The sequence below is a fragment of the Antedon bifida genome, chromosome 4, assembly GCF_963402885.1.
Source record: "Antedon bifida chromosome 4, ecAntBifi1.1, whole genome shotgun sequence".
Lineage (NCBI taxonomy): Eukaryota > Metazoa > Echinodermata > Crinoidea > Comatulida > Antedonidae > Antedon > Antedon bifida.
The window spans coordinates 5845501-5857841 of NC_136229.1; the positions used below are offsets into that span (position 1 = coordinate 5845501).

Sequence of the window (12341 nt, forward strand, 5' to 3'; positions counted from 1 at the left end):
TGACAGACAGGACGAGTTGGCGGGCTATTTCATTGTATGCTTCAGTAGATTCAGACTATTCTATTCATTACCAGCGTTTGCTTTTGATAATATAAAGAACATATATATATACAGATATATTCCATCGCTTTTAATAGCCCAATCAAATTTTGATTATGTATAAACGTATTCTTATACCCGATACATAAGGCGAAATACCTGTATTATAGAGGAATGCCATTCAGCTGTATTAGTCTTTACCAAATTTTGAATGAACTGTGCCAAAACCTATTTTGAACTTTGACTTTGTTTTCGCGTAGTTTTACAAAACATGTGCGTGTGTGGGCGTACCTTGGTGGAGGTGTACGCGCCACTTTGGCTAAAAAACACATGCTATTTTCAAGCAATAATAAATTAAATATCAATTATGGATAAAATAATACAAAGAACTGTCTGTAAAGACTACTAAGATGGTAATAGATAAGGGTTAATAGCTAATTATAATTGATTCAGTAAAATATGCCAGTATAAAAATGCTTATATTCTATTATTATATAAATAAAACATTAAAAATAATAAATTGTTCCTGGGGCCGGGGGGTCACTGGCACTGACTTTCAAAATGACGATTTTTGTTTTTTTGTTGGAAGATATAGGCCTATTGTCCCCCCCAAAAAAATTGTTTTTCCAATTTTTGTTAGATATGCCATTTTAAAGTCACGTAATAGTTATTCACTTTGACCAAAAACTGGATCGAAAAAATATTATTTACCTGAAAAAAATGTAATTTAAAGCAAAAAATGGTTTTGGTTAGAATTAACCGTTTCTTTTGTCTTTTTATAAGTAAAATAAATACGGTATATTTGTATTATGTTATTTAATTTAGCGAATGTATATTCAGTTACAAAATAATATTTATTTTTGTACAGTGTGATCATCATCATTCCATGGGGGGCCTGCCTAAATTTGCAATGCAAAATATTATTAAATGGGACATTTTTAAGCTCTTTCTACACCATCAAACTTTTATGTGACAAAAAAAATGTGATGTTCCCATATAATGGTCCGGACATGAATCCAATGATGGTGTCATATCACTACCATATTTAATCATATCACTACCACATTTGGGCACATCAAACTGTTTTTGTCACATAGAAGTTTGATTGTAGCATGGATTAAAGAATAGAAGGATATGCATCGACGTGAGATCAAGGGTTCCTTGACTCTCGCCGACAGACCGCGGACCGCCCACAATGTTATCAGTTTAATTAACCGCATGGTAACAACGAAACGGTCGCGTGCCTAATATATTGTTTACTGCACATGTGCAACGACATTTAACCTTGTTGGCTACGCTTCTTTCGCGCGTTCTTTGGTGGCATGATGTTTTAGCGCTAGCAACAACGGCGACGAACAATTTATACGACGACGAATTTAGTTATAACCTTTCTGATGAGGAATTGTAAATGCTATAATTGTAATTAGTATAGGTTTCTGCCGCGATTGATCTACGCTAATGTTTTTATGACATTAAAGTAGCATTTTATGACCTGTAGTAGCCCTACATCTGAGACAATAACTATTTCTTGTCTCAGCCTAACCCTACATGTAAAATTACAAAATCAGCAAGGATACTAGGCCTAGGCCTTTTCTTCTAGGCTTACTAGTAAACCATATGATTTGCCGACATTGATACTGCCTAGGTAGGCCTAGGCTAATCTTAAGTGTAGTAGATACAACGTGTAATCATGATCTATATACTCACCGTTGTCTTACTTCTTGTGTGAATAATAATAGGTACTTCGTTTGTTCGTGATTAAGTTTGCCCTGCGTGTACTTTTCAAAACGACCGCTAGGTAACGAATCGCAACTATACATAGCCAGCCAATCCCGGATCAGGGATCGCTGTTTTCATTCAATTAGACCCGGTGATTGGATGTGATGTGGATGACATAACCACTAGCCAATCACCAGGCACTACAATTTAAATATAATCACATCGATAATTAAGGAGATTTTTGAAGAAACCACTGCTTAGCCATATATTAAAAACACAATTGTTGTATGGGTGAACACCGGCCACGCTAACAACATACATGGTCAAATGCATAATTTAATATTCTATAGATTAACGCAATTTTTAATGACAGAAGATGGCAGGCAAATAATGATAATTCAAATATAAAAATTGCATATTTTATTAATATTACCAACTACTTAAAATTACCAGTCGTAAGAAAGTGAACTTTTCGTAGTCCGATTGTGATGAAACTAAAACAGAATTATTCAGCAATATATTTTTGTTGTCAATTAATCATCGACGCAGACATGTCAATAGAACATTCAGACTGCGCATACGATTTCTACATGGTTACGTTTTGGTCTCAAAAAATGTAACAGTTGATTCGCAGCGTTTTACAGAGGGCCGCGGTTAGAGACACGGAGTTCAATGAGCGTGTTTGTTTGATTGGCAGCAGTGCTTTAGTATAGGCAAGCGCGTTGTAAAATCGTTTGATGTCACCGTCGATGCATATCCTTCTATTCTTTAATCCATGATTGTAGGTAGACAGAGATTTGCATGTTTTAGTCCCTCCCCCACCTCCCAAAATATGTCACTGTTAAAATGGTGAAGGGCGCGTGATGCGCAAAGCAGCATCAAGTGGACACATTTTTTAGTAGATCGATTCGTATGCGTAATTTAACGCGCTGTACAGCACGCGTAATATAGAATAGTTACCTGGGAGGTAGCCAAGCAAGCATGGCAACATAGTACAACAAAAAAAACCAAGTCATTTTATACAAATTGTTAGATAGTACAGTTGGTCTCTGGAATAGCTCATCAAATTCGTCAAGAAAACTGCGAATTTGTTTCCTCTTTATTTAAGTTTTAGATAAGATTAATAATGGACCTTGTAGAAAAACGATTGAGTGTCACGGCTTGTAATGTTTTCAACGATCTTCGTCGAAATCGTCAACTTTGCGATGTTGTACTGGACGTCGACGGCCGTGAGTTCCATGCACACAAGAACATTCTTTCTGCATGTAGTCCGTACTTCAGAGCACTTTTTACAAATGGCATGACTGAGAGTGATATGAGTCGGATTAATATTCCGAATGTTTCGTATAAAATTATGAATTACCTAATTGAATTTGCATACACTCGTGAAATAACACTTACAGTTGAAAACGTAGAAGGTATATTTGCTGCTGGTGACCAGTTCCTTATACATGGTAAATCAAATTATAGTACTTGCTTACTTATATTAATTACTCAAAATCAAAAAGAGGGTTAAAATAGACGAGGGTTAGCTAAATGATATGGTAGGTCTATTTAATATTGGACTATATTATCACTATAGTCTTAATATTATTTTTAGGTGACCAATTTCAATTATTTTCCGTTTGTTCCGTTTTCAGCAATAGAAAAGATAGGCCTAGGTCTAGAGATTGGAGGCAACCACGCATTATAACGTTATTTAGAAAAGTGTACAGTAGTTATTTATGTTAACTTCTTTACAGGCATTGTACAGCGATGTAAAGATTTTTTGTTAAGCCACATTTGTCCGGAGAACTGCTTCGGTATTCGTAACTTCGCTCGATCTTACTTCTGCCGGGAGCTCGAAGAAATCGCAATGCACTACATCCTTGTACATTTTGAAGAGATCGTCACAGCCGATGACGCAGATGAATTTCTGAATCTCAGTCTTGCTGACCTCATCGATCTCATCTGTCGTGATAATCTAAATGTAAAAATGGAAGAGTATGTCTTTGAAGCTGTTCTGCGATGGATCAAGTACGAGGAAGTTGAGAGGAGACAGAGCATGCCAGAGATTCTGATGCACATCCGTCTGGGAATGACCAACACCGATTACTTCATGAACAACGTAAAGGCTAATGAATATGTAAGAGAAAACGATCTAACGAAACCTATTATCATCCAGACGCTAAACTACACTTACAACTTCGACACGACGTCAGCAACCTCTGGTCCTAGTCAGGTTATCTCACGACCTCGTCTGCCATACAAGCTCTTATACGCCATTGGTGGATGGAGCGGTGGAAGTCCTACGAATACAGTAGAATGCTACGATACTCGAGCAGATCGATGGTCTATAATCGACACAGAGAATAGTTCTCCTCGTGCTTATATGGGGATTGCTGTTGTTAGTCACAAACTTTACGCGATGGGAGGTTTCGACAGCAACCAGTACTTTAACAGTGTTCGATCATTTGACCCCGTCACCAAACGATGGGATGAGGTATCCCCAATGCACTCGCGAAGATGTTATGTCAGTGTAGCAGTTCTTGATGGTTGCATCTACGCAATGGGTGGTTTTGATGGCCACACAAGACTTCGAACTGTTGAAAGGTAATGTGTCTGTCTAAACTGTTTTCACTTCACTTTTTTTTTTCACTGCCAGTCTCAACAAAAATATTGGCAGTCGTTAAGAATCATGACTTCAGTTATGTGTACAAACTTTATGTGATAAAAAATGTGATGTGCCCATATATGGAAATGATGTCACTATCATATTTGGGCATATCACTACCATATTTGGGCACTCGTTTGATAGTGTAGACAGAGCTTTAAACCACTGGGTTTTGTAGCAGTGTGTACCTTCTTCTTCTTCCAATTTAGTGCAAACTTCAGACTTGAAGACTATAGCACTTTGGTGGGATGTGGTGCGAGTGGGTTAGTTTTCGTAAAGAACCCCCTTAAATGATTTAAAAGTTGGTGCCTTTACAGTTGATTCTGCTAGGATGTTCCAATCTCTTGTGTAGAATACCGTTTGAGAATGGAATCACTCATGTACAATAATGTAGGCCTTTTATTTCGGTAGGTACGATCCCAAGACAAATCAGTGGAGATTCGTCACTTCCATGAATCATCACCGTAGTGACGCATCGGCATCTCAGCTAGATGGTCGCGTCTACATTTGTGGCGGCTTTAACGGCAACGAATGTCTTAACTCTGCCGAATATTTTGACCCTACTGACAACACTTGGAATGATCTGCCACGAATGACGTCACGCAGAAGCGGGGTCGGCGTCGTAGCATACCACGATTGTTTATACGCAGTTGGAGGTTTTAACGGGCTTACAAGGTGAGAAGAGTCTCTCCACTTACAATTTGTTTGGTTCTTGCAAGGCAGTACGCTGAGCTCGCCCTGCCAAGATAGGAATTTGTAACAGTCCTTTGATCTTATGTCTGGTTGCGACAATATCAACAGTGGGCTAATACTACAGTATGTACATTTTGAGGAAGCCAATTGGCCAATCAAAAAGTTTAGGGGTGTGGAAAACTGATCGTGTCGCAGCCACATATAAACCCTTTGATCTCCGGAGCTCAGCATCCTGTTGTTAGATTGTCTTAGTTCTTTTAGTTCCATAAAACTCAGAGAGGGGCTATTCCTACAGACAACATACTCAAATAAAGGCACCCTTGAATTTCTGCATAAATAAACAGTTCAACATTTACAAGAAGGATTTGCTGAATGATTCTTTGCACATTCTTTCCTCGAAAAGGAACCAGCCGAATAATGACTTCTTTCTTCAAGGATCTGCCTTATGATAATTTCATCCTTCTTTCTTCATTAGGTTAAATACATTGGAGAAGTATGATCCTCATGCCAACAACTGGGTTCTGTGTCCTAGCATGTATATCCATCGTAGTAACTTTGGAGTAACAGTTCTGGATGACATGATCTTTGTTATCGGTGGCTTTAATGGTGTCACCACCATCTTCAACGTTGAATGTTATGATGGTGACAATGATGAATGGTAAGAAATTCACTAACTATGGCCGTGTTTTCCGCAACTAAAACAAAAATGATCAGTTAATTTTTTAACCAATCATTAATTTAAAAATAAAGTGTGCATGATCAGTCATTGCTGAACAACCAAGTGCCCAATCACAACACATTATCGGTTAACTTTTGACTGCGGAAACATGGCCAAGGAGGCTAAATTCATCTTTTGTTTCATACAAATTAGTTAATTTTTATCTTATTTCGGTAAAACAAGCAAAAGACAACACAAAAACTACCATCAGACAGTCTGTCTCTTTTTACTTCTTTATTTTCCTTAATTCAATCAAATGTGCATTCATTCAATTTATAAATTGTAAAGGTTTTAGGAACATTCTAATGGTTTGAATCCTTTTAAAGCTGTTTTTAATCCTTTTAAAGCTGTTTTAAACTATTTTAATCTCCTGAATCCTATTCAATTTTAATACCTAGTCACTTTTACACCGTGTTTCATAACTTATATTTTTTTGTGCAATTATGTGTGTGTACATAATATATTATATTGTATATCTATTTATTATTGTACTAATAATTGTCAATCTTCAAGAAGAATTTCTGTTGTTATTTTATGATGATGATGATGGACAAATAAAGCATTTCAGTATCAGTATCAGTATTATTTCCTTCTTCATAATTCTGCAGCAAATAAGTATATACAGTATTCTAATGTCAATCCATACAGGTATGATGCATGTGACATGAACGTCTTTCGTAGCGCCTTAAACATCGGTGTGATAGCAGGATTACCTAACGTAACTGAGTATGTATGGCCACGTGATCAAGCCCTGCCGCCTCCAGTCATTCCCAACAACCAAGAAAACATCCAACAAGCAGCACGAGCATTAGAAGAAAACTTAAATCGTGTCGACGAGGCAGAACTTGACATTGGCTCTATTGATGGCGACGACGGAAGTGAAGATGATGAAGATGATGAGGATGAGGAAGTGCCAGTACCGGATCGGCCTCCAAACCATCGCCGCCCTCCGAGTGGTCCTTCATCTGGAAGAGATCAAAGCATGCACATTAGCCTTTAAATAAGCAATTAGAATTTAAGTTTATATATATTTTTATATGTGTGATTATATACAATATGAAAAAAAAAGTTTTGTATCAATCAATTTTATATTAAATATTGTATAAAGCTATATGAAATATTAACACAGTACTATAATTCTTTGAACAAAATAATACTTTACGGTCTAAAAAACATTTATTTTATATTGTTTTATTTATCTGCACTTTAATTTTTAAAAATTGTATTCTGTCACTTTTATCAATGTGAAATAAAAACTCACAACTTATTCATTGTGATATACATAATAAACAGTAGGGCGCCCTCTTTTGAAATTTTTTCTTGAAAAGGAAGTTTATTTTTTACTACATGCTAAAAGATAAGACAAATAATTTACTGACATACTACTGATAGATAAATAAATACTAATTTAGACAAGAAAGCCAGAGTGCACAAAATTAAAAAGAAACCCTAAACTGTAATGAGCCCTCTATAATTTGATTACTCCAAACTTTTGACAAAACTCATTTACTGTACTGTATAGACCATACTTTTGTTTTGGTTGCATTGGTTAAGCTGTAATTAACAGTATATGTTCACTAACAATCTTTCAGGCAACACAATGAATTATACGGGCATCAGACAACATATTTTGAAGTTATTTAGTTATTAGAAATTATTCCAAATACAGTACATTTTGCAAATAAGAAAGATCGATGTGCTCTCAAGCATAAAAAAGCTAATTTTATTTACCTCTGAGGTTTTGTCATACTTATGGTTATCCATTATACAGTATCTCCATTTTCTGAGATTTTCTGTCTTTGCAGATAGGGAGGCCTACATTACACTATTGGTTGACAGTCATCCAAAATAGCCAATTAAAACAACTTGCTTGTAAAAAAAAATCTCTATGGCAACTTCTACTATAGTAGAGAAAAGAAAAAAAAACATTACACTTTTAATTCTGTTATTACTAAATACAGTACATTCTTCACAAATATTATTTAAACTTTAAACTATACCTCCTATTTTATGACGTATGTAACTATTTCCTAATTTATGTTAGCTTTTTTATGTTAGTAGTAGATAAACATAAGAATATACACAGAAACGCCTATTTGTATAATAATACATACTATGATCAATAGCAAAATAAACATTATGCCCGAATTCTGGTATGACGTCACTATTTCCTATCATTAGCCCCTTTTTATAAATGTGTATAGTGACGTTTGTACAGACTTTTTTATTTCGTAATACTTTATCTAAACCATTATCATAAAAAGGTTTATGATGTCACTTTTCCACCACTAATGTCACTATTACTCATTCTCACCTAACAGCTAGTAATTTCAGTGCTTTTCTTATGTTCTGAAATTCATCTTCGGTAGCAAAATTATCCCTTGTCTACACTATCAAACTTTATGTGACAAAAAATGTTATGTGCCCATATATGGACATGATGATGTCATATCACTACCATATGTGTGTATATCACTTTCATATTTGGGCACATCACACTTTTTTTTGTTAAACTTGTTTGATAGTGTAGACAGAGCTTTACAACTAAATTGGTATTCGTTTTGATCCCCTACTTTAAAATGCTACTTTTCAAGTATTTATTTATTTCTTTATTAAATTTTCTGCCATATACAATACAAAGAAGACAAAACAAATATAAAAGGCAAGGAGAGACCAAACAGGTGCTAAACACCTATGCTAGTTGGTCAACCCAGAACAGAGCACAGAAATAAACCAAATCAAAATTACGTTCTACAATTAAAGCATCTACAAGAAAGCGACCAACTACACACATTTTCAATATAAAAATTATTACTATAAATGGTAACTTTTTACAAGTTGTATTTACTGATTTAATTATTAAACATTTTCTTACAAGCATAGCAAACCTTGCAAAATATTATAAAAATGTCAGTAGCTTTTGATTAAGAAATGTGACGTTTATGTGTAGCGATTTTCCAATCAAATGAAAATCTTTAATAAGCGTGGTAATAAAGTATACACACAATATACACACTGACACTCTAAACACTACCATGACACTCTAAACGCTATCTCAACACCTTAAGCACTATCTTAGTACATGTCAACCCTCTAAACACATTCTAAACACTACCTTATCACTACCTTAACACTACATTATCATTGCAGATCTAAATTTTTATTTATATATATATATTTTATATTTTGCTTAATTTAACATTTCAGTTATTTTCTATTTTTCAAATTTTCTTATTATTTTTAGTCTTTTGTAATTAATTTTATTTTTTTCTTTTACTTTTCTGTTCTTGTTGTTTTTTGTATATTGTATCTGTTCTGAGGGTCCCAAATGATCAGCAAATGCTGGATGGATCACCCTCATTAAATATGGTTAAAATAAATAAATAAATAAATAAACATTATCACTACCTTGACACTATTATCATTACCTTAACAGTACACTCTAAACATTACCTTAACACTAGTACTATCACTACATTAACATTCTAAGCACTACCTAAACACTCTAAACACTATCTTAAAACTGTAAACACTATCTTATCACTCTAAAACACTATCGTATCACTCTTAACACTATCTTAACATTCCAAAACACTATCTTAATGCTACAAAACACTATCTTAATGCTACAAAACACTATCTTAATGCTACAAAACACTATCTTAACGCTACAAAACACTATCTTAACGCTCTAAAACACTATCTTTGGTTTGCATATCAAAGAAACATTGCTATCATTAATAGTTGTATAAAAATATATAAATTATCAGCTGTTTTCCAAATCATCTTTAGAAACATTATTAGCAATTCACATGTATTATTTGGCAACAAAACTTTGACTTAGGTAATTGAACAATAACAACTTTCAATTGATTGGTTTTATAAAAATAGACACATTATCAGCTGTTTAGAACATCATCTTTAGATACTTTATGAACGCATCATTGACATTGTTTGGTAACAAATTATGGGCATATTGGAATTAATCAAAAGCAACATTCAGTATTTCGATTAGTTTATAGAAACACATTAAATACCACCTGCTTGTTGAATTACCCTCCTCTTAACCAAAAAAATTGTTTTAACTTTCATTAACTTAAAAAATTAAATAATATTAACCAATAGTTGTTAAATAGTACATACTATTGCATGCCATCTAACTCATGTTGTCCAATCAAATGACAGGAATTTATATAGGTATTCTATATTATTATTAGGTATAATAACAGTACGTATTTACATAATATTTTACTCTACTGTATGTTTACTGATGGCCTAATAGATATGTCATAGAAATTGGCAAATCATGCCACCTGTGACAAATAGACCGATTCACCTGTTTACACATTCTTAATTCTTCATCTTTTTATCCAAACTTACATAAAAACGAATGACGTCAAAGAAAATTGAATATCAAAATATTTTCAAATTAATATTACCAACTTGGATTAGAAATTAATATTTTGTCAAAACATCAAAAGGAAATTGTAGATCATAAATAAATATCTTACGTAAATATGCAAATGTTGTTATTTTGTATGACATAAGTGGTGGTGTGGTAATTGTATGCGTATGACTTGGATGTTCAACTGACAGGTGGACGCTAGGCCCCCTAAGCTCACCTGTTAGTAGATGCTTAGAGAACAGGTGTTTGACCTAATTTTCCCTTTGGCTTTATGTGAATTTTAGCATCATTAGCTTGCCAATGTTAACTATGTACAGTTTCATGCATAGTTAGTAATAGAACAGTCCATACTATAATTTTGTACTATAATACCACATGGACGAGTAGCCATGAACAGTTACTACTGCGTATGGCTGTGAGAACCGAAATAACCACACACAGAGTCAGTAACTACATGGGGAGGTCAATTTGTCAATTTGGGGCCTAATTTAATGGGCTTGAAAATTATAGGTTATATCCACAGTATCGTGGTTCCCAGACAAAAAAAAATAGATATACTAAATACTTTCGAGCTGTTGTAAAAGGTAGATTCAAGGACAAACCGACACCTTCCCCCGCCCACCCCTAAATTTTGAAAATTAGAATGCCAAAGATAGGTTATGTTCAACACTTAATTTCACAATTATAAGGACTTTAAATCGGACACTTGCCGAGTATAATAAATTTAGTAGGCCTAACCTGGTACTATACATCTCGAATTTACAGTATGTTGATCTCCGTCCCAAAAGAGTTTGTTTTTGAGAAAGTTTATCATTTAAACAATTAATATCTTTGTAAGTCATCATCGAACGCCATCCCAGCAAAATATAAAGTGTTTGTAATTTTACAAATGGAAAAATGTTTGAAAGACTGGAATTCGTTCGTTCGGGCATGCTATATTTCTAAAGTGGCGGGCTACAATGTAGCTCGAGTGTACAGTAACATATACTCTTCGTATGATTATAAGTTTCTGAGTACGTGCAGAATATCTTGGAATAATTACCTATGTAGTCTATTGCCGCCTCACAAATGGGTTGGTCTCTACAAGGGACTAACTAAACCTAAACTACACTAAGTAAGAATCCCCTGATAAAGGCCTACAGCAATTAGATTACAGCCAAAAAAAATGAATATGTTCTCCCATGTGATTCACAATCTATAGCTGGTTAAACATTAGCTAACCATGTTCAGATATGATTAAAACTTGAGAAGTTACCACCTAAGTTGAGTTTTATATGTGTGTATAAAGCTGTCAGATGAATGTCCATCTTGTCATCACCTGTGCATGTACAAGAGGATGCTTTAACCAACCTCTCATTGAGTGCCAATATAAACCCGGCCTAAGGTACCCATAAATGACATATAATCTCTTAAACATGACGAAAAGCTACAACATAATCTAATGATGTTTGTTCTGGTGTCCTACGAGAGCAAATGATGATTGTTGTAATGTCCGATGGGACTCGCCAGTGAACCTGGCTGCAGGCTATTACATGGGGTGGCAATTGAAGCCTCACGCAATTAAGACACCGGACTCGCATCCTTTGGGACCGATGGGACTTACTTCCGATGACGACAGCAGGTTTAAAGCATCAACTTAAAAAGAAAATAAAGTGGTTTCCAGACAGAAAATGTGAATTTACGAATGTATAAAGTAGATGAAATGGGTCTGGTTTGGTTAAGTTTACGTTTTTAGGAGATCTCATCTCATGAAAGATGATTGGCAGGGGTGGTGGTAATGCACTAAGGGCATGCTCATTCCTTTTGATATTAACTTTTCATAGTTACTTTTTAAATAAATATTGACTATATTTGTAATAATAAAAACGCTTATCTTAAAATAGTTAAATTGTTGCTATGTAATGGTTAACAGTCTTTTTATGCACCCTGAAAAAAATTGTAATATTTTTTGTAAGAATATATCTAAGAGCCTTCTTTACAATGAAGAGTACTAACACTTTATATTTATAATAGAGTCTTCACAATAAAAAAAAATGCATCCAGGGATCAAATAAATTAGCTGGTATAAGGACTTGGATGGAATGTGCCAGGGATCAAATAAATTAGCTGGCAGA

The 12341-nt window shown here is 34.5% G+C and overlaps 1 protein-coding gene and 1 long non-coding RNA gene across 2 annotated transcripts in view; one reads left to right on the forward strand and one right to left on the reverse strand.

Annotated features, from left to right (window-relative positions):
- Nucleotides 1-2882: 2882 nt before the first annotated feature.
- Nucleotides 2883-6967, forward strand: LOC144841293 (kelch-like protein 10). The gene is made up of 5 exons (XM_078697575.1): nt 2883-3212; nt 3501-4350; nt 4823-5086; nt 5580-5762; nt 6471-6967. The coding sequence occupies exons 1-5, from the start codon at nt 2885-2887 to the stop codon at nt 6820-6822; spliced, it is 1977 nt and encodes a 658-aa protein (XP_078553701.1). The 5' UTR covers nt 2883-2884; the 3' UTR covers nt 6823-6967.
- Nucleotides 6676-12341, reverse strand: part of LOC144841317 (uncharacterized) — a 43039-nt gene continuing 37373 nt past the window's right edge. The window contains exon 3 of the long non-coding RNA XR_013612011.1: nt 6676-6787. This is a non-coding gene — a long non-coding RNA (uncharacterized LOC144841317). The remainder of the gene's footprint in view (nt 6788-12341) is intronic.

What these genes read in the sequence shown, in the direction of transcription:
- LOC144841293 (XM_078697575.1), top strand. Translation starts at nt 2,885, where the DNA reads ATGGACCTTGTAGAAAAACGATTGAGTGTCACGGCTTGTAATGTTTTC. An exon ending in AGACTTCGAACTGTTGAAAG is followed by an intron (nt 4,351 to 4,822) that starts GTAATGTGTCTG and finishes TTATTTCGGTAG; the next exon opens with GTACGATCCCAAGACAAATC. An exon ending in GATGGTGACAATGATGAATG is followed by an intron (nt 5,763 to 6,470) that starts GTAAGAAATTCA and finishes CAATCCATACAG; the next exon opens with GTATGATGCATGTGACATGA.